The sequence below is a fragment of the Balaenoptera borealis genome (assembly GCF_965194805.1).
Source record: "Balaenoptera borealis genome assembly, chromosome: 17".
Taxonomy (NCBI): domain Eukaryota; kingdom Metazoa; phylum Chordata; class Mammalia; order Artiodactyla; family Balaenopteridae; genus Balaenoptera; species Balaenoptera borealis.
In genome coordinates, this window is record NC_138876.1 from 58,761,158 (window position 1) to 58,788,058 (window position 26,901).

The window sequence follows — 26,901 nt, forward strand, 5'->3', positions numbered from 1 at the left end:
CATGAACTATTCCTTAACCTACCACACACATGCCGAGAAAACACTCCCTCTCATTGTGGCTTTGTCTCTACTCCTTATTATCCAGTGATTGTGTATGTTTCCTCTTCAACTTAAAAATTGTCAGAAAAAATACCCTCATTTCCTCCAAAAGAAATAAACACAGGCAAAGGTCAGAGGGATACATTCCATGGAAGCTGTCCATCATAGAGCAAAGTGCAAAGCAGCTGGTCTGAACTAGAGAGTGTCTGTCCCCACAAGTCAGCACTGAGGGTCTGGGGCCACATTCCCCATGTCCACATTTCCAAAGCAAAGTGAGACTCTGGTCCTTGAAGACCCCTTCCCACAGCCCAGGAGAAAGAGTTTGGCTTCGTATGTGCATTTTAATGCTGTATTTGAATATTCATGAACAAAAGCATAGTCCTCTCTGTGGGAATTGCTTTCCTAAACAAAGGCAAATTTTCTCCCATGTGCCTTGTCTATGGGAACCAAGCTCCTCCAGAAGGAAGGAGCTTCCTGTACCTCTCCTATATCATTTCTCAATTTCTTCCACTGTTTTTCCACTATCTCATTGCCATTACTTTTGATCAGCCCCTCGCTATCTCTTAACTCTCACCTTGTAAGTAAATTTACATCTGCTTATTCTACCCTTTATAATCCACCCTTCCCAGTGCCACCATATCTTTGTAAAACACAGATTTGAGCCCACTGCTTTGTTGTTTTAAAACTCATACACAAGCCTTAAGCATGATTATGTACCCTAAATCCGTACCTCATTCCTTATGTTAATTAATGCATTAATCCAGCAAATATTTGGTGAATGAGTAAGGTACTAGGAACTTTAAATCATGAATGGGATAAAGTTCAGGATGAAGAAGGGAGGTTAGGAATGAGGCAGAACTGGGTATGGAATGAAAGTATTGCTTATCTTTTACACAGTATATGCTAATAAAAGATGCTAAAAGTGTAAAAAAAATTTTTAGGAGAGCAGCAAGAGCCTCTTGTGCAAAAAAATTTCCATATTAAGATGATTGTCAAAGCAAAACATCTAAAAAAGGTTTTATATTGCATTTTACTTTGGTCCCAGGCTGTAACTAGAATGGAAAGTTGGATCATTAAGGAGAGGCAGAAATCATGTGTTATTTATTATTATACTCCTTCACCACAACTAGTCTAGTGCCTTGGACATAGTATGTTTGAAAAAAAGATTTTCTGAAAATTATTTGCCAAACTATAAACCTAGTTTATACATTGAAACTAGGTTTGAAAATATAAATAGTATAATTTCTACTAGTTTTCAAGAAAGGATGACCACTAAAGTTTTGGTTAAATCTGAATTCTTTTCCTTAATACAAAGGGAGAATATTCTTTTTTTCCCCTTCATTCTTTTATAAAAATTTTTATTTTTATATTGGAATATAGTCGATTTACAATGTTGAGTTAGCTTTTGGCGTACAACAAAGTGATTCAGTTATACATATACATATATCTTTTTCAGATATTCTTTTTCAGATTCTTTTCCCATTTAGGTTATTACAGAATATTGAGTAGAGTTCCCTGTGCTATACACTAGGTCCTTGTAAGAAAATATTCTTTAAAAAGTGTTGAACCCAAGGTTGTATAACATTAAATGTTTTTTTAGTGTGATTTTCCGTATTATATACCACTTAACTCACACAGCAGTCCATTGGACTCTGGTGAAAGGTGATAGAGGAACCTCCATTTGATAAGGGAACGTTCTATCTTATTTATGCAGAAAGAGCAAGTATTAGGAACTGAGATGAAGATAAATTATGGAGGAACTAGGCAGTTGCTTGTATTCCCAGTTACCCTGCAGAGCAGATGCATAAAATATGAGGTGTGTGCCTCTGCTTTAAATTTCTGGACAGCTTATTGTCTAGAAAGAATTCTCTACCTTACATGATACATAACTTAGTGGATTTGTGCATAGAAGAATATTAGCATTTCATAGGATGGCTCATGTATTTGGAACATAAATTGAACTGTATTTAGATAGCATCTCTTCAAGTAAGTAATTCTGTCGAGCCTATTTTGTTATTCTACACAATTGATTTCATGAAATTCCTTCATGTAGGCTCAACTACCCTCTCACATCTTAATTCTTTCATTGCCAAGGCCCTTTACTATATATAGGTTACTACGAGTCCTGTTTATATGAAATCATTAAAGGAGCTAATGTTTTTTGCAGAAAATCTCAACTCTACCATTTCTCCAACAATGATCAGTCACTAAATATGTCGACATAGGGACATGAAGCTACTGGCCCACAGAAATATTCTTGAAGTATTTTTACAGGAGTGTTGCTGGACTCTCACTAACCCACCGAACTAGCTTTTCCTTCATGCATTTTATTGAATACCTGGTTACTTGATGTACATCAGTGAAAAATCTAGATGAAAGCCCCTGCCTTAATGGAGCTTAGACTCTTATCACCAGGAACATATATCTGTACTTTGGTCATGGTTTATAGGAACATATATCAATACTTTGTCATGGTTTACTGATGGTGGTCATGTTTGAGTAAACGTCATGAATGGGTATGAAACCAACAACTCCTGCTATTCCCTGTGTCTGGAACATTATTTTCTCTGGTCTTTCCATGGCTGTCTTTTTCTCATTGTTCAAGTGTCAGCTCAACTGTTCACCTCCTTTGACTGACCTTCTTGGACTGCCCCATCTGGAGCTGCCAACCATCACAGCTGTCATTATATCAGATTACCCTGTTCTGTCTTCTCTGAAACACACAGTTGAATTGGTTTATTTATTTATCTCTTTGTATATTATCTTCTCTAGTGCTAGAATATAAGCTCCATGAGCGCAAGCAAATGCCTGGTGTGGCTTGCTCATTATTGAATCCCCAGTGGCTAGTAAATTGCCTATGATACATGCCAAATAAACAAATGGACCTTGGTGTTGTGGTACTCTAAATCAGCACTGCTCAAGAGAAAAATAACGTGAGCCACATGTAACCTAAAATTTTCTTGCAGACACGTTAAGAAAGTAAAAAAAGCAGGTTAAATTAATTTTAGTAATATACTTTATTTAACCCAATATGTCTAAAATGTTGTCATTTCAACATATCATCAACATAAAAGTTTTTGATGAGATATTGTACTTTTTTCCATATTGTCCTCAAAATTTAATGTGCATTTTATACTAACAGTACACCTCCACTCAGATTCTAAATTTTATTTTGAAATGCTTCATAGACATTTAGATTTCATAAGATTTATAGTTGAAAAGGTAGATTTACATATTCAAGTCCTTTCACATACATTTAAAAGTTTTCCAGCAACTGAATCATGATCATTTCTTAAATTTTAATTAAAATTGAATAAAATAAAAAATTTAGTTTCTCAGTCATATTAGTACATTTCAAGTATTCGAGAGCCACATGTGACTAGAGACTACAGTATTGGACAGTCCATCTCTAAAAAAATGTTTAAATTGCAGTGTCACAATACACATATGTTCAAATATGATAATCATTTGAAAATCTGTCTGAAGCAATTTGTTACTAAAAGTAAAACATCAACATATATTTTGAAAAGTAAACCATTATTTACAGACTGGGAGAAAATATTTTCTAAAAACACATTCGATAGAAGACTGTTATCCAAAATGTACAAAAAGCTCTTAAACTAAACAATAAGAAACAAACAACACAATTTAAAAAATGGGCCAAGGGTTTTAACAGACACATCACCAAAGAAGACATACAGAGGGCAAATAAGCATGTGAAAAGATGTTCCTCATCATATGTCATCAGGAAAATGCAAACTAAAGCAATGATACCACTAGACACCTATTAAAATGGCCAAAATCAAAACACTGACAACACTAAATGCTGCTGAAGATGTGGAGCAACAGAAGTCTCATTCATTGCTGGTGGGAATTCAAAATGGTACAGACCTTTTGGAAGACAATGTGACAGTTTCTTGCAGAACTAAACAAAGTCTTACCCTATCATGCTCCTTGGTATTTACCCAAAGGATTTGAAAACTATGTCCACACAAAAACTCATGCTCCTTGGCATTTACGCAACAGGTTTGAAAACTATGTCCACACAAAAACCTGCATGTGGATGTTTATAACAACTTTATTCATAACTACCAAATCTTGGAAATAATCAAGATGTCCTTCAGTAGGTGAAAATATGAATAAACCATAGTATGTCCAGGCAACAGAATATTCTTCAGTGCTAAAAAGAAATGAGCTATTAAGCCATGAAACAATATGGAGGAAACTTAAATGAATATTATTAAGTGAAAGAAGCTGATCTGACAAGACACATACTATATGATTCCAATTATATGACATTCTGGAAAAGGCAAACCTATGGAGATAGTAAAAATGGCAGTGGTTGACGGAGTTGTGGGAAGGTGGTGGGAGTGCCGGAGAAAGATGAATAGGCAAAACACAGAGGATTTTTAAGACAGTAAAAATACTCTGTATGATGTTATAAGAATGAATACATGTCATTATACTTTTGTCCAAACACATAGAACATACAATACCAAGAGTGAACCCTCAGGTAAAATACGGACTTTGGGTGGTTGTAATGTATCAGTGTAGGTTCATCCTTAGTAAAAAATGTACCACTCTGGGCTTCCCTGGTGGCGCAGTGGTTGAGAATCTGCCTGCCAATGCAGGGGACACGGGTTCGAGCCCTGGTCTGGGAAGATCCCACATGCCGTGGAGCAACTGGGCCCGTGAGCCACAATTACTGAGCCTGTGCGTCTGGATCCTGTGTTCCGCAACAAGAGAGGCCGCAATAGTGAGAGGCCCACACACCGTGATGAAGAGTGGCCCCTGCTTGCCACAACTAGAGAAAGCCCTCGCACAGAAACGAAGACCCAACACAGCCATAAATAAATAAATAAATTAAAAAAAAAAAAAGTACCACTCTGGTGAGTGATGTTGATAACAGGGGAGGCTATGCCTGTGTGGGGGCAGGGAGTACGTGAGAAATTGCTGTAACTTTCAATTTTGTTGTAAATCTAAAACTTCTCTAAAAAAATTGTCTTAAACACAAAACAAACTAAAAACAAGTGAAAAAGTAAAAGCCATTATTAACTTAGAACATTAAGTTATCCCTGCACGAAGACTGATCATTTTTATTTTCTTGTTCAGTGAATTTATAATAGCAAGTCTACACGGAATTGCACACCACCCACAGTCTATGTATCTATGCAACAGTCCAGAGTGAATAAACACTATTACTGCACCATTAACATAAGCAACAGTTAAAAACTACTATTGTAACATGACTTTATCAGTTTTTCTTAGCAACTTGCTTGCCTACAGAAAATCCTGTCCTTTACAGAATCCTCTATCTCAACCATTTCTGGGAAGCCCTTAGGATACTTACAAATCAATCGTGTGCTCAGCAGATACTGTTCAATGGAATACACAGTGTAGTGATACTAAGCACACCCGTAGTATTTTAATTTCTTTTTTTCTTTCCTAAAGTCTGGGTGTGCTCATGTGAGCTTGCTGCCCATGTGACCATCTTCCATCATTCTGGTATGGGGTAGGGGATGGGGGGGACTGAAAAACATGGTTACTTTAGAAAAACATTCTCATGAATTATTCACTATGTAAAAGCAGGAAATTAGATTTTGATAGCTTGTGACCACCCCACTTCTGATTGTTTTTAAGTAAAGCAACACCATTTAGATCTGGATAAATTTAGATCTTATAATATAGTTCAGGAACTGGATGAATTTTCTCAGTATGGGGAGCATATTTTGGATTGGTGTCTATTTTTTTTTTTTTAAGAGCAGACAGGTTTTTTAAAAAAATTATTATTTATTTATTTATTTATTTTTGGCTGTGTTGGGTCTTCGTTTCTGTGCGAGGGCTTTCTCTAGTTGAGGCAAGCAGGGGCCACTCTTCATCGCGGTGCATGGGCCTCTCACTATCATGGCCTCTCTTGTTGCGGAGCACAGACTTCGGACGCGCAGGCTCAGTAGTTGTGGCTCACGGGCCTAGTTGCTCCGCGGCATGTGGGATCTTCCCAGACCAGGGCTCGAACCCGTGTCCCCTGTATCGGCAGGCAGATTCTTAACCACTGTGCCACCAGGGAAGCCCTGGTGTCTATTTTTTTAAGGGGTCTGTGGAAATCCACACTATGCTCTCATTTAGGGGATGGAATGAGTGAGGTTAAATGATCATTTATTAATTAAATCTGCTTTACAGATTCCTGGTGGATAATTGAATTTACTTTTTCTTTTTCATTCATACAAAACATTTGAAATGAGAAAGCTGGGGTACTTTACCATTACTTGGCATTTTTTACAGAATTAGAACAAAAAAAATCTTAAAATTTGTATGGAGATACAAAAGACCCTGAATACCCAAAGCAATCTTGAGGGAGACAAAATGGAACTGGAGGAATCAGACTCCCTGACTTCAGACTATACTACAAAGCTACAGTAATCAAGACAGTATGGTACTGAAACAAAAACAGAAATATAGATCAATGGAACAGGATCGAAAGCACAGAGACAAACCCACGCACATATGGTCACCTTATCTTTGATAAAGGAGGCAAGAATATATAATGGAGAAAAGACAGCCTCAATAAGTGGTGCTGGAAAACCTGGACAGCTGCATGTAAAAGAATGAAATTAGAACATTCCCTAACACCATACACAAAAATAAACTCAAAATGGATTAAAGACCTAAATGTAAGACCAGACACTATAAAACTCTTAAAGGAAAACATAGGAAGAACACTCTTTGACATAAATCACAGCAAGATCTTTTTTGATCCACCTCCTAGAGTAATGGCAATAAAAACAAAAATAAACAAATGGGACCTAATGAAACTTAAAAGCTTTTGCACAGTAAAGGAAACTGTAAACAAGACAAAAAGACAACCTTCAGAATGGGAGAGAATATTCGCAAATGAATCAACGGACAAATGATTAATCTCCAAAATATATAAACAGCTCATGCAGCTCAATATTCAAAATGGAAATAACCCAATCAAAAAATGGGCAGAAGACCTAAATAAACATTTTTCCAAAGAAGACCTTCAGCTGGCCAAGAGGCACATGAAAAGCTGCTCAACATCACTAATTATTAGAGAAATGCAAATCAAACTATAATGAGGTATCACCTCACACCAGTTAGAATGGGCATCATCAGAAAATCTACAAACAACAAATGCTGGAGAGGGTGTGGAGAAAAGGGAACCCTTCTGCACTGTTGGTGGGAATGTAAGTTGATACAGCCACTATGGATAACAGTATGGAGGTTCCTTAAAAAACTAAAAGTAGAATTACCATATGACCCAGCAATCCCACTACTAGGCACATACCCAGAAAAAAACATAATTCAAAAAGACACATGCACCCCAATGTTCAATGCAGCACTATTTATAATCGCCGGGTCATGGAATCAACCTAAATGCCCATCGACAGATGAGTGGATAAAGAATATATGGTACATATATACAATGGAATATTACTCAGCCATAAAAAGGAACGAAATTGGGTCATTTGTAGAGATGTGATGGACCTAGAGACTTTCATACAGAGTGAAGTAAGTCAGAAAGAGAAAAACAAATATCGTATATTAACACCTATATGTGGAATCTAGAAAAATGGTACAGATGAACCAGTTTGCAAGGCAGAAATAGAGACACAGATGTAGAGAACAAATGTATGGACATCAAGTGGGGAAAGCGGGGCGGGGGTGGTGGTGGTGGTGGGATGAACTGGGAATTGGGATTGACATATATACACTAATATGTATAAAATAGGTAACTAATAAGAATTTGCTGTATAAAAATAAATAAATAAAATTTTTTTAAATGCCATTACTTATTTTGTTTTAATTTCCAGGTAATTCCTGAGACAGTACTGCCCCAAAGAGCCTTTGCAATTACTTAAGAATATACAAGATAATTCTTATGTTCCTCAATTCAAATGAACCACATAATTGTAATTTTAATAGAAACTCCAGAAATGGGAGTCAAAATTTATCCCAAGATAATTACCCTGCTGTACTCTACACTGGGGTAAATATGTATGAAAATAATAGGAGGAAATTCAATGCACTGAATATTAAACTGTCGAAACAGGAATGTTTAAAATATTCTGTAATGGTTAAAAATAAGTTGTATTCTAAGTTCAATGACCATTTGCCAGGGAGAACCAAAGTTGAGAAATTTCTATTAAAAACATGACTCAAAGGAAAAACTGCAGAGGCTAGCAATGAAGGAAATGATCTGATACCATTCCCAATTGGTTATTCCTAAAATCACTTGTTCTGGGTATCTTTAAAAGGAAGTTATCTGGACTCAGAGGGTATAGCACCTTCCTGAAAGCTGCAGCTTCTTTCTCACTTCGAAAAATAATTCTAGAAAGCTCCCAAAATGTGTGATGCATTTGTAGGTACCTGGAAACTTGTCTCCAGTGAAAACTTTGAAGATTACATGAAAGAAGTGGGTAAGGAAATACATTGGCTGGGTTTATAACTTTTTCTCTGGGGAAGAATGCTTTATGGCTGTTTTTCACTCTGGAAGCACTGGCCAGACATGAAATGCTGCTTTCTATATAGAGGCGATAAAAGTAACATGTGTGAATCGTTTGTTTCTAGAAACATTCTAGATGGAAGTCACAACTAATGCTTCCTAAAGGTGAACTAATATGAAAAAGGGTATAAATGGAATTGTTATGTTGTACAGAAATGCCAAGATTTTATTTGATTGATAAACTTGAGTATCTTTGGTTTACTTGCCTCTCTGCCTCTTTTTCATTCATTCCTTTTGCATATAAAATAAGCAATAACTTGGAAATAAAACTGTATTTATTTCCTAGCATGCAATAATTTCCATTTGAAACTGAAAGCACTGTATTTCTCACCTTAATGTAATTTTTTGAGTAATGTATGTTAACCAGTTATTTTATTGTTTTAAGGTCAATCCATTAAAATGTGTGGTTGTTTTATGGGAGAAAAAAAATCTTAGTTTCAGAAAATATGTTCCTTAAAAGTCTTAAATATTTGTTTGATTTAAAATTATATGGGATGCCATAGAATTATTGATAATAGAGGCTTTCAGGTTTTTAGGTTCTGCTAACATTGCCTGTGTGTTCCCCAGATAATTACAGAAGTAAAGCAAAGGAGTAGAGAGGCTGTATTTCACTCAGGCAGCCACGGCCATGCATGATCAAGTTGTATCCAGGGGTTGCAAATTGGGGAGAGATTTTTTTTCACAATATCTTTATTGGAGGTTATGATTGAATCCCTAAATCTCAAGACTTAACCTTCTTCTAAATCTTATAGTATATTTTTTGCTTGTCTATAACTACTGTTTTCCTTCTTTACAGACAAGAGGGAAATCAGGGACTTCAACATGAGTGAAACCTAGCTTTGTAGAATATCAACTGGTTGTAATTCAATAAACTAATTAATATGCACTGATACAGATATGTCCGTATTTGAGGCTATTTACTGATTTTTAGAAACATTTTACACTTTTAGTATTTATATTTAAATTCTTATACCCTTGTGTTTTAAAATGATAAAGTATTGATGATAATGAAAGACAATAAGATACCTCCTGAAATTAGCTGCTCTAGTTGATTACCTTCAGTCAGCAGGTATTGTTTTCAACAGTCAAATGAGGACAGAATCAAGCCAGTGGAGAGAATGATTTTCATAAGCTTGGCCAGTCTGGAACCACACCGGATGTTGCATCCATTCACTCTGTTGACTCACTCCATGTATTTGAGGTTATTATATTTTGAAACAGAGACAGGACTTGCTGAAGCAGCATACTATCTTCCCACTTGTTGCTACTTTCGGATGGGGAGCTAAATCAGAGCCTCGGTTTTGTACGATATTTGCCTCCCTGATCCCCACTATTCCTAAATTTTGGTATCTATAAGTAGTCAAAAAAGTATCATAGATTTATGCACATGCATTAAAAAAATCCGACACATCTATAACAGTCGTAAATTATAATTTGTGCAGCGACAGTAAGGTACTGCTTGCTGTCTACGTTAGGTTGTAAATTGTTCATCCCATAGCTGCCACACATCCCAAAAAATACACTCTTTTTTTTCAAAAAAGAGGAGTTTGACACTTAAGTGATTGGAAATCAAAGTATTAATTTCTGAACTTACTAAAATAGTGATTTCTTAAACTTTGAAGTTTTCACAATTGATGCCTAAGCCCTCTTTAACATCTTCTATAGTTTATTGGGAACATCACCATTCTAAAACGTTATTCATGCAGGAAACATTTTGACTTTTGGAAAAATTAATCAAAATCTTCATTTCATCGTGGAGTAATTTGGAAAAGCCAAGAAAACTAGACTTGGCAGCAAATGCCATGAAATGTGAATTTTGTACACCCAAACAGATTAATTTTTAATCGAGTAACTGTATAGTGGCCCCCCAAATCCTATTGTCTTTGACTATGGATTTGATCACTTTTGTTATCTAAGAAGGAAAGGTAGAGATTCCCAAGCGTTTCATGAACTGAGTAAAATGACAGTGGCTGCCCTCATGGTTGAGATGGCCAGTTATTTTGAGAGTGCAGTGACTTTTAAAATGTGTATGTCCCACAAGACTTAATCTTTGTACATATTCTTGTGGAAAATTAACAATGGGTCTCCTAAAGAGTTGTATCTGAAACCCGGAAGTGAAAATTTAAAGAACAGACTTACATCTAATTTTGCCTCAGGTGTTCTTTAAGTATTAGCCTGCTTTACTTATCTGCAGATGTTTAAATAAGACCTTTAAGAAACTCACTGGAGTCTTTCACCTTTTATGCACACGTGCACCCACCTACACACACACACACACACACACACACACACACACACACACTACTGCTCTTTCTTAAATAAAGATGTGAGAGAAAATTGTAAACTTGACATTTTTCTTTTCCCAACTATAGGAGTGGGCTTTACTACCAGGAAAATGGCTGGCATGGCCAAACCCAATCTGATCATCAGTGTGAATGGGGATGTGATCACCATTAGATCAGAAAGTGCCTTTAAAAATACTGAGATTTCCTTCAAATTGAGCCAGGAATTTGAGGAAGTCACTGCAGATGACAGGAAAGTCAAGGTGAGGAATAAGGAATTGGAGCAGAGTAAACGCTGGTTTCTAAATGACCGCTGCCTACAAGAAGCCATTTTGTAAAAGGAGGAAAACCATTCCACCATAAGCCAAAGATCCCTGACTCCTAGATCTGAACTATGTTGCCTTCAATATTTAGCTGGTGAATTTTCTCCCTTTCTATAAAATTGTCCTTATTAGTTTAAAAAATGATTAACATAATTTATTTGTCATACCATATGTGTATATATGTATATAGTATTGGAAGTGAATTAAAATAACGTAACAGTGTTAGAGAATATTTATAAAAGAGTGGGGAAAAAAAGGAAAAAATCACCTATGATTCTACTATCTCAACATAAATTTATTATCTATATTCTTTCACAGTATTTTTTCAAATGCATGTTTGTATAATATTCTGATCATAATATACATATAATTTTGTATGTTATTGTTTTTGGCAGTCATTGTTTTCTTGTTGTAACATTTTCTTGTAATTTAAAATTACTAATTACCTCAAAATATTCCTGCAAATAAAAGTGTTCTATTTTTTAATTTTATTTTCCTCCATCATTATAATCACTTTTTTATTATGCCCGCAGAGCACCATAACCTTAGATGAAGGTGCCCTGGTGCAGGTGCAGAAGTGGGATGGAAAATCAACCACCATAAAGAGAAAACGAGTGGATGATAAACTGGTGGTGGTGAGTATCTTCTCGCTACTTAATTCTAGATTCTACTGCTAGGTCATCCCATAATCATTATTCTACCTAGAGAAACAGATAATCGCCCTTGTAGAACAAAAGGTTAGTTTATTGGGATTACAGTTTCTCTCTGGCAATTATCCTTCATACTTTTAAGCTCAGTGTAGGTATACTGTCCCCCAGGAAGCATTCCCTCATCCCTCTCAATATGAATCATATTGTATTGTGCATTTCTAATTATGTTTCTCACTCACCACATAGATTGTAGGATTCCTTGAGGGCAAGACTTGTATCTTCTTGATCTTTATATTTCCCTAGCTTATTACAATATCAGGTATATAATAAGAGCCCAGAGCAAATATCTTTTGATGAATATTGTTTCCTTCCCAACATTGAAGGAGACAATAAACAAAATATAAGTGGTTTCGTCCCAGGGATTTAACCAATAATTTTTTTTGTGCCTAGGAATGTATCATGAATGCTGTCACTGCTACCAGAGTTTATGAGAAAGCATAAGCTAAAGGATATTGAGCTGGACTGAAGTTTGCATCAAACTCTATGATATTCTGTTGGGTGTGTTGTCCAAACATATATTATTTCCCACTAATTAGCAAGCAACTAATTTTCCTCCAGACTGATTTTATTCGATATGGTTGTGTTGGTTAAATAAAACTATTTAGATTTATAAGGCTATGTAATGATTTATTCATTGTGCTAGATAATTTCTTACTCATAATTTAGTGAAGGAAATAGAAAATTGTATTATTGCTTTGTTTCCAGTACATGATTTTTAAAATAATAATCCAAGATGAAAAAAATAATAGTGAATTTTCCATTGTCTTAGGTAGAAAATGATAAATATGTTCTATTACTGAATATGAAGTCCTTCTTTAGCATAACTACAGTCAAGCAATAATCTCTCAGAGACCTAAGGTAATTTTAAATGTAGTGAGATTGTCCACAGTCAGCTGGCCCAAGTGCTGTCATTTCACACATATCTGTCCTAGAGCCTTAAGACAGAGACAAGTGTAGTAGCAATGCAGAGGGTAGAAAAAGATTTCTAGGCTATAAGTTTTAATCTGAAAAATTATTAGTAAAGCAAGCTATCCCTGGAATCTCTCAAGAATTAAGTCTGAATAATCCCATAATATTTATTCCAGAAAAGAGGTGACAGGCTTGTAATGAATAATGATGCAAATGTTCCTGTAGTCATTTCCAAATTTTTCTTTTTTTCTTACCAGTGGAACTTTTTATTCAAATAAGATATTGACTATGTTCTGGAACTTTCCATTCAAATAAAATCTCCATGGAGTTCCAATATATAAAACAAACAAAAATGATAATAAGGCCTCCCAGGTAGGGGTGTGTGTTCGTGTGTGTGTGTGTGTGGGTGTGGGTGTGTGTGTGTGAGATTTGTTTCTTCTGCACTTTGTGGAACTTCAAAGCACCTCTACAGATCATTGGAGTTCCATGTACATAGACTGAAATTTCCAAACCACGTACTTACCTTTTATAGTAAGCCAAAATCTTTTAAAGTGTGTCCTGTAGTTGATATAATTCTGTTTGTGATGCTTCCTTTAAAAGTAAGTTTATTATTTTCTGAATACCTACCGGATGTGTAGCACCAAGATATGGAGAAGCCAGAAGAGGTAAATTAAGTTCCTGATCACAATTATTTACTTATTTTTCAAAAACAGAGAGTTAGACTCTCACTTTGGCTTTACTCAAGACTTGGAGAATTCAAAAAGAGAAGATTTGTAGGAACTGATTAGGAAAATTCTTGGTAAACCAATATTTATTAAGCACTTACTATGGTCCATGTACTTTGCATGTTCTATTTAATTTATTATCAAAATAATCCTATGATGAGGATTTGGTATTCCTGTTTACAGATGAGAAAACTGAGTTCAAAGTTTAAGTCTATAAAACTAAGTAGGGAATAGACATAGGAATTTGATATTCAAGAGAGTGATCCTGGCTGGGATATAGATCTAGGAGCCATTCAAGTGGTAACTTAATTCATAAATGGTGATGAGATCATTCAAGGAGAAAGGAAAGTTAGAAAGAAGAAAATAGTTGAAGATGTCCAAGTGAATGTCCCAGGCACCTCAACACAACATGTTCCACACTAAACTTTTACTTCTCCCTTCCATCCACTCCTAATAACTAAATTTATTCTACTTTCCACATCTCAGTGATTATCAGGATGTATTATCTAACTGCCTATTCCACAAATCTTAAAATCATCCTCCAATATGCCTTCTTCCTCACTTTACAACATTTACGTTATTTAAAAAATCATGTTGAGTCAAGGCCTTTGCTGATGCCGGGGACACCACCTACCACAGGCCACACCCAAAGGCCAGTGTCAGAGCACGGCTTTGAAGGTTATAGAAAACTCCCAGGAGACAAAAGAAGGAATAAAGTATCCCAGGATCTGAAAAGAGAAGGCTTTGTATCTGCAGCCACAGCTCTGGGCATTTGGACATCCTCCTCCCTAACCTGCCATCGCGAGCACGAGCAGGGCAAGGAGGATGGGCTGCTGAATGGGGAGAAGCAGGGTTGCTGAAGGCACAGGAACTGGGTGACAAGAATGTCAGCAGCAAAGCAGTGAGGAAGGCATGATAGCTCCTGGACAGTGACAGAACATCCTACACAGACTGGGAGCGGGGATGTAACAGTGTGGTGGCCCTGGATTTCCACTTCGGGATGAACTGCTTTGGACTCAGAGGGAGTGCTGAGCAGGGGAAAGTGGGAGGTGCAGAGCAGTCTGAGCTTCTGTCTGGCAGGGACCCAAGAGCTTCATAGGGCAAATGAGTCAGGGGCAGGGTGAAGCACAGGCTAGTCCCAAGGTGCTCTCATGGATGGCTCCGACTCCCTGGAATGCTGCTATCACACTGCCTGTGCAGCCCTCTCACGTGGACAGGCCCTCCTGCTTGGCATTCTTCTGCAGGTTGTGTCAACCAGCCGTGTCGTAGATCGTGCAGCCTATGTTATAGCTCTGATCTGGGTTCTGTAACCCTTGCAATGTACGTTTGGAAGGAAATGGAAAGTATGCCTTCAAACTGCATTTGCTTTTTTATTTTTAATGTTATTTTTATTGTAGTAAAAGTCATACAATATAAAACATACTATTTTAATCACATTTAACTGTACAGTTCAGTGACGCTAAGTACATTCACATTGTCCTGCAACTCTCACCATCATTCGTCTCCCAAATTTTCCACCTTCCTAAACTGAAACTCTGTCCCCATTAAACACTAACTCCCCATTCCCCCTTCTCACCCCCTCACCACATCCCCCTCCCCCTGGCATCTACCAATGTACTTTCTGATTCTATGAGTTTGACTATTCTAGGTACCTCGAATAAGTGGAATCAAACAGTATTTGTCGTCACCTACTGTATATTGGAATGCATTTTTGAGAAGCTTGGATAAAACCCCAGAGGCCTGGAGCTACAGGAAAACTGGGTTAGCCCAGCTTTCACAAGGACTGTGTGGTCCTACTTTAGTTTCTGTTCCAAATGTGGGAACAAACTTGCTTCTTAAAACCCTTCAGATCACATGGGTTGTGTTGACTGGCATTCATGTCAAAGCCAAAGCCTTAAGCTAATTTGGGACTGACAGGACTCTGCTAATTCCTTATATAAATATGGGATCTGCTCTTTGGCCTTCCAGGTCAGGGTCTTGGGTGGGACACCTGTAGCCTTCGTTTGCCTCTGAATTTTCTGGAATAAAGTTGCTTTCCTCTCTCATTTCAAGGTCATAGGAGAGAGAACCAATAACAAAGGTCATGTCTGGAAGCAATTTGGGTTGGGGGAGGGATGTCTTGAGGCTCGTCCAGACCTTTTCTCTTCGTCCAGACTGGGCAGTGGAGCCACTGCTGCCCACTAGAAGAACAATTGGCTTGCAAAGCATTTCAGACTCATTAAACAGGTAGATGATCAGAATCTGAAATGACTATTGTTCACTAAGGAAACTTTTCAAGAGGGACTGTAGTACCAAGAGAGCTGAATGCCTGCCCCTGAGCGTCTAGTGAGGAGTAGAAGGAATCAAGGCCCCTGTGATTGTGTATGAGACCAGAAGCCACACCATGCTCTGCCATGACTGGCAACTGTCATTCATGTTCTTCAATTCCTGCAGCTCCTGCCACTAATTTTCAGCTGGAATTGAAGTTGTCTCTGGGCACCTTGTCCAGCCTCACCACCCACCCACAATGCAAACCAGCACTGAGCGACAAAAGAACAGAAGCCCCAGAGCGCCTCCATAAAGACCAGATGGGGGTACTTCCCTGGTGGCACAGTGGTTAAGAATCCACCTGCCAATTCAGGGGACATGGGTTTGAGAGCTGGTCCGGGAAGATCCCACATGCTGCAGAGCAACTAAACCCATGTGCCGCAACTACTGAGCCTGCGCTCTAGAGCCCGTGAGCCACAACTGCTGAGCCTGCATGCCACAAGTACTGAAGCCTGTGTGCCTAGAGCCTGTGCTCCGCAACAAGAGAAGCCACCGTAATGAGAAACCCACGCACCGCAATGAAGAGTAGCCCCCGTTCGCCACAACTAGAGAAAGACCGCGCGCAGAAATGAAGACCCAACACAGCTAAAAATAAAATATAAATAAATAAAATAAATTAAAAAAAAAAGATGGGGCACGCTTGCTGCTGCCATCCACAGAGTACCGACACCCTGTTTGGACTTTTACATGAGAAATAAACTTCCATTTTGTTCAAGCTGCTGTTGTTTGTTACCAACCTGAGTTACTGGACTCCTTAATCAATAGAAATTAATAAGAGGCCAGACGAGAAATTCAGGCCAGGCTTTACTGGGACTCATGATGCAGCACGAGGGAATGAAAACAAGTAACAGATGCTCTTGCTGGCTCCCCGGGGTGGGGGCAACCACTTGGTCCTTTAAGTGGGGTGAGGGTAGGGATGGATCAGTGGGTCGGGCTGGAGTGCAGGGGTCATGTGCAGTACTCTGCTTTTGCTTCCAGCACCTCGGAAGTGGCAGTTGGCAAGTGGGGAGGAGGGTGGGAGAGGGTTGGATTGGGAGTTTGGGATTAGCAGATGCAAACTGGTATATATAGAATGGAGAAACAGCAAGGTCCTACTGTATAGCACAGGGAACTATATTCAATATCCTGAGATAAGCCATAATGGAAAAGAATATGGAAAAGAATATATGTATGTATACCTGAGTCACTTTGCTGTACACAGCATTAATTAACACAACACTGTAATTCAACTGTACTTCTATAAAACATAAATTAAAAATAAATTAAATTTAAAAAATCATGTTGATTGTATTAACTCAAAAAATTTTAATGCTTGCTTTTCTCATTCCCGTCACCAACAGCACTATCATTTTTTTCCTTAATTACTAATAAATCTCCTTCTCTCACTCTCTGTCCTCTCCTCTCTTTTCTAAACCCTGTAGACTTCATGAATGATAGTTACACAATGAAAATTTGACCTGGACACTTAATGATTAAAACCCTTACATGGCTCCCATTTCATCTGCAGAAGTTCCAATCTCCTTAGCATGGCATGTAAATGTGTCTTATGCTTGCCTTTTCTTATCTAACTTTCTAGTTTTATCATTGCTCTTGTACTTATCTAACTTTCTAGTTTTATCATTGCTCTTGTTCTCTACACATTCTTTGCTTTAATCATACCAAAAGTTTTTCATACTCTTTCTTGCCTCTGATATTTTGGTTTTAGGTATTTTTTTTTTGGTGTGTGTGAATTAGTCTGCTCCTTCCTGTCTAAAACTCTCCTTTCCCTTCTTTCTAAGCCTTCCCCATACCTTAAACGTGCCTCTGTGCTAATTCTTTAAAAAGTTGCTTTAGGTGTCACTTCTATGTATGTGTATTTGTGAATTTACTTATTTTTCAAAATGTACTATTCAAGTTTAATTCTTATTTTTCTGTTGATGTGGAAGCATAGAGTAAGAAGATTCAATCCAATGTAAATTTGCTGGATAAGTCAATTTCTTGTTTTCTATATTTTTACCATAAAACTAAGGCTGCAGAAGCAAGACATATCTTCAATGTCAGTTCTCTGATTTATCCTCCCTGGGACCTCTTTGAAGCTCACATAATTTTTCACTGACATTGCTTCTATCAACACACATGCAGAAGCATAGAGGAAATTCTACTCTTAAAGGAAGAGAGACAGGATCAAACGGATACTTCTCAGAAAGAGATCTCAAAGACGAGGATTGTGCCATATTTGTAGCTGTGTCCCCAGACCCTGGCACAGTAAACAGGAGATTCAGAGCTTAATAAACAATTCTTCAATAAGTGAGTGAACGCTCTTCCCTGTGCTAGGTGTGGTCTGGAACACAGAAAGAGTAACGGCTCATGCTCATGCCCTCAATGTAGTAGAGAAATAGCATGAACACCATCACATCACCTGGGAAAATTGTTCTGATAGTTTCTCCTCCTCCCTCACCCCTCATTCCCCAAATCTAAGAAGAGTTAAACCCTTCCTCCCTTGACCACAGAAAAAAATGTGTGTGTTCTTACTATAACATGATATTACCACATTCTGATTTCTCATCTTTTCCATCACTAGGTTGACACAGCCTCAGGACACTTATGTATACATCTAGCATCTAGCACTGTGTTTAGAAATATGATAATCACTTGATAAATTTTAGTGGAATGAATAAAGACACAATATAGGGGAGGAAATGAATTATATGATAAACTATGTGGTATAATCTATGGATTGGAAGGAAGCCAGGGGCAAGCAGAGTAGTCAGTATGTGCTGGAGTAGTCAGGAATGTTTTCAACATAGAGGATGTATTTGAACCGGGTCATGAAAGAGAACCATAAAATTAATTAATTGCTTATTAATAAATTTTACAGTGGAATGACTTGGCAAATACCATCTTACCTAAGTAATAAATGTTAACATCATCATCAGTAATTGTGCAAATTAACATCATGTGTGTTCTGATATGACACAATGAGAAGAACACAGCATCATTGCTGGAGTATTCTTACCAAAAATGTATAACCTCAAATGAATCATGAAGAAACATCACCTTACCCCAACTGAGGATTATTCTATAAAGTAACCAGACTATACGCTTCAAACATGTCAAAATCATGAAAGACAAGGAAGAGCTAAAGATATATTTCCATTTGAAGGAGATGAAAGAGACATGACAGTTGAATGCAATGCATGATCATGGACAGTTTCATGGACCAGAAAGAAAAAAGGAAAAATAACTCTTTTTTTTCTTCTAGCAACAGGAAACATTGTTGGGACAATCGCTAAGGTGTGAGTGGAGTATGGATTTAATAATGATATTGTTATTGGTGTTGATTTCCTGATTTTGATGGATGTTCTGTGGTAACATAGGTAAGGTTTTTATTTGGGGAGTAGCGGGGCAACATTTCTGCAACTTACTCTCAAGTTATTAAAAAAGTATATATATATATGTAAAGGAGGGCAAACGTGTTAGAATGTGGACAATTAGAGAATCTGAGAAAGAGTTTATGGAAAATATTTGTGCTGTTCTTGCAAATTTTCTGTAACTTTGAAATGATATAAAAATTAAAAGTAACCATCCCCCCGACAGCTGAAACCAGAAATTATGAATGTTAACTACTATATCTATATAAAGATTGACAATCAAAATTTATTGATAAATAATAAAGAATGTAAAAGAGATGGGACATCAATTCACGTGAAAATGAAAACCTTCATATACTTTATAAAAACTGTGATTCTGGGAAGATGGTGGAGTATGAAGCACTAGGAATCTGTCTTTCTGCCAAGGAAACAATTGGACTAGCAGAATCTCTCTCATGTATTTTGGAACTCAGGAGTCTATCAAAGGCTTATGTCTTCCAGGGAAAGTGTTAGAGGGTAAATATAGTTAAATCCAGTCAATTTCGGCTCTTAGCACAGTATGCACTACCTATCCTCCACACCTCAGTCCCTTTGCTGACAGCTGTGCATATATTACTGGAGGAGCTTGCACATATCTTGCATGAGAGAGGGTGGGCAATGAAGACCCTATCCTCCAAATATCAGGAATGTGTGTTCTAATCACTGATTGCTGCTTCTGATTGCTGAAGTGCAGATAGAGAGGTGGTGGCCACCATTGTTGTACTTCCTCCCATTGTTGCAAGCCTCCCCCCTCCCACTGAAGTGATTTCCAAGAAATTTAAAGGGCCAGCACCTTCCCCTTCCCTTCATTTTTCACTTTTTCCTTTTTGAGGAGCCATAATTAAAGACTAGGACATTCAAAAGCAATTTCATATACAGAGGATATTAGAAAGTCACTGTGCATACCAAGTGAAAGCCACAGGCCCAGAAAGGACATGAGAAGACCTTAAGTTTATACCTTAACATGGTCCTTGGCACAGAGCCAGACTACACCTATCGGAAAACAAAACCAAAAAGCAGCAAAGGAGAAGGAAGAGAATCTAATTTCCAGAGTTACCACATTATTAAATTCAAATTTCCAGTTTTCAACAGCAAAACAATCACAAGACATAGAAAGAAACAGGAGAGTTTAGCCCATTCAAAGAAAAAATTAAACCAACAGAAACTGTCCCTGAGAAAGACCTGATGGTGGATTTACTAGTCAAAGACCAAAACAGCTGTCTGAAAGATGCTCTAAGAACTAACTAAAGGAAAATATGGAGAAAGCAAGAAAACAGTGTATGAACAAAATGGAAATATCAGTAGATAGAAAACCGAAAAAGAAGCCAAAAGGAAATTCGGGAGTTGAAAAGAACAACTGAAATGAAAATTTCACTAGAGGTACTCAAAGGCAGATTTGAACAAGAAGAAAGAACAAGTGAACTTGAAGGTAGGACAATGGAAATTATCAAATGACAAACAGAAAGAAAAAAAGACTGAAGAAAAGTTATCAGAACCTAAGGAACATGAGAGGCACCATCAAAAGGACCAACATATGCATTGTGGGAGTCCCAGAAGGACAAGAGAGAGACCAAGAGGCAAAGAGAATATTTGAAGAAATAATGGCTAAAAATTTCCCAAATTTGATAAAAGACATGAATGTTATATCCAAGAAGCTCCACAAACTCCAAGTAGGCTGAACTCAAAGAGACCCACCCTGAAACAATGAAAGACAATGTCTTAAAAGACAAAGACAAAGAGAAAACCTTGAAAGTAGCAAGAGAGAAGTGACTCATTCCATACAAGTGATCCTTAATAAGATTGTCCAAAGATTTCTTATCAGAATATTTGGAGGCCAGAAGGCAATGAGATGATATATTCAAATTGCTAAAAGAAAATATGGTCAGCCAAGAATCTTGTATCCAGTAAAACTTTCCTTCAAAAATGAGGGAGAAATTAAGATATTCCCAAATAAACAAAAGATGAGGAGTTACCATTATACCTGCTCTACAAGAAATGCTAAAGAGAGTCCTACAAGTTGAAATAAAATGACACAAACAGTATCTCAAGTGGAATTTATTCATGGAATGCAAGGATGATTCAACAGATGAAAATTGGTCAGTGTAATATACTACATTAACAGAATGAAGGGAGAAAAAACCACACACATAATCACCTCAGTTGATGCAGAGAAAGCATTTGACAAAACTCAACATTCTTTCATGTAGAAACATTCAATAAACTAGACGTAGGAGGAAAATTCCTCAACATAATAAAAGCCATATATGAGAAACCTCATTGAACATTATACTCAATAGTGAAACCTGAAAGTTTTTTCTTTATGATAATGAGCAAGGCAAATGTGTCCACTCTTGCCACTTCTATTCAATGTAGTAATGGAAGTACTATTCAGAGTGATTAGACAAGACAAAGAAATAAAAGGCATCCAAATTGGAAAGAAAGAAATAAAATTATTTCTATTTACAGAAGGTATGATCTTATATGAAAAAAGGTCCCCCTACAAAAAATTGTTAGAACCAATAAATAATTCAGCAAAGTAGCAAGATACAAAGTCAACACACAAAAATCAATTGCATTTCTATACATTAACAATGAACAATTTAAAAAGTTAAGAAAACAGTTCCATTTACAATAGCATCAAGAGGAATAAAATACTTAAGAATTAACCAAGAAAGTGGAAGATTTGTGCAATTAAAACTATAAAAGAAATTTTTAAAAGACATAAATAAATGGAAAGACATCCCATATTCATAGATTGGAAGATGTCAATACTATTCAAAGCAATCTGCAGATTTAATGGAATCCCTATCAAAAGTCCAATGATGTTCCTTGCAGAAATAGGAAAGCCCATTCTAAAATTCATATGGAATATCAAGGGATTCTGAAGAGCCAAAACAATCCTGAGAAAGAAGAACAAATTTGGAGACACTTCCTGATTTCAAATCTTACTACAAAGCTACTATAATCAAAACAGTGTGCTACTGGCATAAACTCTGACCTATAGACAAATGGAATAGAATAGAGAGTCCAAAAATAAACTCTTGCATATATAGTCAAATGATTTTCGACAAGAGCACCAAGACCATTCAATGGATAAAATGCAGGCTTTTCAACAAATGGTGCTGGGAAAACTGGGTATCCACATGTAAAAGAATGAAGCTGAAGCCTTGTTTAACACCATATGCAAAAGTTAACTCAAATGGATCCATGACTCAAATGTAAGAACTAAATCTTAAAACTCTTAGAAAAAAATGTAAGGTTGAAGTTTCACAACATTGGACTTGGCAATGATTTCTTGAATATAAGAGCAAAGGCACAGGCAACAAAAGAAAAAATAGACAAATTTGATTCCAGGAAAATTAAAAACTCTGTGCAACAGAAGACATTATCAACAGAGTAAAAAGGTGACTCACAAAATGGGAGAAAATATTTGAAAATCATACTTCTGATAAAGGATTAATATCCAGAATATATAGAGAGCTCCTGAAACCCAACAACAAAAAATTTGATTCAAAAATGGGCAAATGTCTTGAATAGACATTTCTCCAAAGAAGATACATAAATGGTAAATAAGCACAAGAAAGGATGTAGAAAATCGTTAATTATTAGTGATTATGTGAATCAAAATTACAATGGAACACCACCTCACACCCATTAAGAGAGAGACTATAAAAAACAACTTGTTGGTGAGGATGTGGAGAAATTGGAATGTTGGTGGGAAGGTAAAATGGTACAGCTGCTGTGGAAAACAGTAGGACAGTTCCTCAAAAAATTAAAAATAGAATTACCATGTGATCCAGCAATTCTACTTCTGGGTATACACCCAAAAGAATTGAAAGCAGGGTCTCAAAGAGATACATGTATACCCATGTTCATAGCAGCATTATTCATTTATTGCTAAATTGCAGAAGCAATCCAAATGTCCATCAAAGGATGAATGTATAAGCAAAATGTAAATACCACCTTTTGATTATCCAATAGAATACTATTGTGTTAAAAAGGAAGAAAATTCTGAGATTTGCTACAACATGGATGAACCTTGAAGACATTATGCCAGATGAACTAAGCCAGTCACATACACACAAAAACAAATACTGCATGATTCCACTTGTATGAAGTACTTAGAGTAGGAAAAGTCATGGAGGCACAAAGTAGAATGGTGGTTGCCAGGAGGTAGGGGAGGGGACAATGGGGAGTTACTGTTTAATGGGTAGGTTTCAGTTTTGCAAGATGAAAAGAGTTCTGGAGACGGTGGTGATGGTTGCACAACAATATGAATGTATTTAATGCCACTGAAGTGTGCACTTAGAAATGGTTAAGACAGTTAATTCTATGTTATGTATATTCTACCACAATAAAACATTAGAAAAAAATCTAGTGTGGCTCCAGCTATTTTATGTACAGCAGTAAATTAGCAGACATATTTCTGAATACTTTTGTAGCTTCTAGTACATATTTAACTTCATCAGTATCCCTCACCAGTGGATAATGTAGCATCTTAAAATTGAAATTTATTTAAAAGTATTTAATCCCTAAAATGTCACAAGAAGGAAAGTTAATATAGAAAATGAGATACTGGAGAAGTATAGAAAAATGAGATAATGGAGAAATAAGCATTTAAACTGTCATGAAAATAAGATGTGTAACTGTTCTATAACAGATTACTGTATTCTAGTTCCTTTGCTAGGGTTAACAATTAAGTACATTTTAATTTTAAATTTTTTTACTGCAGGAAATGGTGCTTTAAAAAAAAAAAAAAAAATCCAACAAAGGTGCCAAAGGCTAATGGTGGAAGTGGCAGGACTAGGAGACAACTTTCTTGGTTGAGAAGGGAGATGTATGGTAACAATGAGATACTGAGCAAAGGTGAAGGGAGTCTGAGAGTCCCTGTACCATGTGATGACCATAGTGAAAGGGCTGTCATATGAGCCGATCAGGAGAAAATAATGTATTAAAACTTTGTCTTTAGTTGCTGTTAGAGGTTAAGATCAGTGATGAGGGAAACTGTCAGTTAAAAAGAAATAAACACAGTTTATTCCTTTTGTCATTCATTCATAAAACATTTATTGGGCACCTCCAATATACCAGGCACGGTCTTAGGGATTCAGAAGTGAATCAGAAATATTTTCTTTGCTTGATGTACTCACAAAAGAGGTCAGGGGGACAGCTGGAGGATGACTCGTTGCAATACTATAAGAAAATTTCCCGAATATATTAATACTTCTATTAAAGTATAATTGTATCACATAATAGGGATCAACCAGCTCTGAACCAGTTTCACAGAGGAGGTGATATTTGAATTGGATCTAGAGAGCTGGGAGATGCTGTGCACAAGACCAATATCACATGATACATGGAATTGGTTTTAAGAGTCCAAATTTAGGTGGAGCTATTTACAAACGCATACCAATTATGAAGGTTTAAGCTTCAAGGAACACAAACTCAGACATAAAATTATTTAAATAATAATGGAATTCATTAATTCTCTCAATAAAGATTCCAGAAACACAGTGTCTTGAGTTCTTCCCCCTTTTCCTCTCTGCCATTCTCAGTTTTGGCCTCATTTTTGAGTTGGTAACACAATGGATACAGCAGTTCTAAATGTCATACAAGAAAGCAAAAGTTGTCAAGGAGGGGACTGTCCCTCTACCTCTCTTTGAAGGGTGAGGGAATTTTATAGAAGCCAGAAATTTGACTTTCCCTTTTGTCTCATGGGCCACAGGATTGATTTCTGAATCAATCAAAGGCAGAATAATTGGAACAAAAATGGTTAGACTAAGGGGAGACCTTTGTCACACCACCTCACTGGCAAACATGCCCAGATTCGTACGCCTGCCATCTTTCAGGCAGAGTACATACATATCTAGAACCAGTAAAGCAAGATCTTAAGTCATTGGCTCTTTATTTGAGCATCACCTCTGAGTACGCTTTCAACTGCTAAGGCACTTATTTTTAGCCCAGGTCTCAGTTTCCTGAAACTGACTCTAAGGTTTTTGCTTCCCCTGTTTTGCCCTCCAGATAATTTAATAACTATTTCACCTCTAAAGATATTGCATTATAAATATCTTCTTTACATGTTTTCATCAAAAGAAATTCTTTATCCCACTTAAGATATAACTTTGTGGTGTCAAAACATCAACCTTTTTTTTTTTTAAAAATGTTTTTCAACAAAGAGATGGTTTGAATGAAGATTTCTTTGACATGAAGGAATATTTGACCCAGGCAGATAATAGTATGAATATTCTTCTTCTGGTGCCTGGCACTCTAATATTCCAGCCTTCTTTAAAACAACTGGAGTTCAAAGCTATGATATAAATCTATAGCCTCTGAATCCAATCCTTCCTAGTAAAGGCCTTACCTGCAAAGTTCACTTCCATTACTTGGGTTACAGAAGATGATTTCAGAAGTAATTGCACAGATATTTAAATTATCTGCTGCCTTTGTCTTTCTTTTAGAATGCAGATATCAAAATATCATATTTCTCCCTAAAACTTCCTCTCATAATTTCAAGTGGTATACTTTAATATCAGGATTTCTTTGTAAGCCTAAAAGATGAATGTTCCAAGCATAGCTCCACCTCCTTTTTAGGGTTTAAATTACAAAACATCATCAATGATAATTGTTACTTTTCTTCCCAGTCCGCAATTACTCTTAATTAACAACAATGATAATATTAATAATACCCTACATCTCATTCCAACCAGCTGTAGACATTTCAGTTACACTAAGTAATATCAATTCATCAACCCTGCAAGGAAGGGAGGGGCAGATATTATTTTAATGAAGAGGGTACTCTGGCACTGTGACTTGTCCAAATAAAAAACAGCTGAGGTAGACCAGTCAAGCATGTCTTTGTATCAGGTGGGAAAATACCTCAGTCAGGTGTTCATTAGACATTTGTGGGGATATTCCTTCAGAGTTGACTCAGCATTCATAGTTCAAAATGCTGATCTCTATTGAAAATTGTCTTCATTCCACAAGTAATATTTATGAGGTGACTCAGGTTACAAATCTGTTTGCTAGAAGCTATAATCATTGACTTAAATTCAACTTAGCCTGTTAATTTTCTGTTTCTTTATTTGGAGGTAAATAAAATGAGTCAATGCTGGTGCCTAGACTCTTTTGTCTTGCTGCTGCCCATTGGCCATTTCATAAGAGTCACATGATTGCCTAAGTTTCTTTGGCTTTTGGTTGTGAACGCCTCTTCTCAGCAAGCTTTCCATCATGACTGAGCCCTTTTTGGGAACCTGGAAGCTGGTCTCCAGTGAAAACTTTGATGAGTACATGAAACAACTGGGAAATACCATTACAAGATTTGGAAACTGGCAATGCATTTTGTGATATGGTTGGGTTTGCACTTTACAATGAATTTTTCAACAATTCTCTCATTCATTTGTGATCCTAGGGTATATTCAAATGAGGTTAACAAAGTTTGTGTATCTACTTTTACTTTTTTATTACCAGTAATAATTATCTCTTTTTGGAATACTAGGCTCACAGATGCTTCCTTCTAGGTATTATCTATATATTTAAACAATTTATCCTTTTAGAAAATACTTCATCTTACCCCCATGATCGAGTTTATTTTTAGCTTGGTCATTTCATTAAGTAGCTTTTCTCTGCTCCCCATTATAGACAGTAATACCTATCTATGATTAAATTTATCAAGTAAATTTGTTTCAAGGTTTGCTTT

The 26,901-nt window shown here is 36.7% G+C and overlaps 2 protein-coding genes across 2 annotated transcripts in view; both read left to right on the forward strand.

The window, feature by feature from the left end:
* The first annotated feature begins 8,319 nt into the window (after positions 1–8,319).
* LOC309614800 (fatty acid-binding protein, adipocyte) lies at positions 8,320–12,491 on the forward strand. Its single transcript, XM_082363653.1, has 4 exons — positions 8,320–8,477; positions 10,936–11,108; positions 11,702–11,803; positions 12,269–12,491. The coding sequence occupies exons 1-4, from the start codon at positions 8,405–8,407 to the stop codon at positions 12,317–12,319; spliced, it is 399 nt and encodes a 132-aa protein (XP_082219779.1). The 5' UTR covers positions 8,320–8,404; the 3' UTR covers positions 12,320–12,491.
* A 123-nt stretch (positions 12,492–12,614) lies between these two features.
* Positions 12,615–26,901, forward strand: part of LOC309615010 (fatty acid-binding protein 9-like) — a 28,420-nt gene continuing 14,133 nt past the window's right edge. The window contains exon 1 of the mRNA XM_082364072.1: positions 12,615–26,545. Coding sequence (XP_082220198.1) covers positions 26,433–26,545 — 113 coding nt within the window. The 5' untranslated portion in view covers positions 12,615–26,432. The remainder of the gene's footprint in view (positions 26,546–26,901) is intronic.

Bases quoted from the DNA above. Each gene is read 5' to 3' on its own strand.
- LOC309614800 (XM_082363653.1), top strand. From the start codon at position 8,405: ATGTGTGATGCATTTGTAGGTACCTGGAAACTTGTCTCCAGTGAAAAC. The intron at 11,109-11,701 runs GTGAGGAATAAG...TTATGCCCGCAG, and splicing joins CAGATGACAGGAAAGTCAAG to AGCACCATAACCTTAGATGA. The intron at 11,804-12,268 runs GTGAGTATCTTC...TTTTGTGCCTAG, and splicing joins TGGATGATAAACTGGTGGTG to GAATGTATCATGAATGCTGT.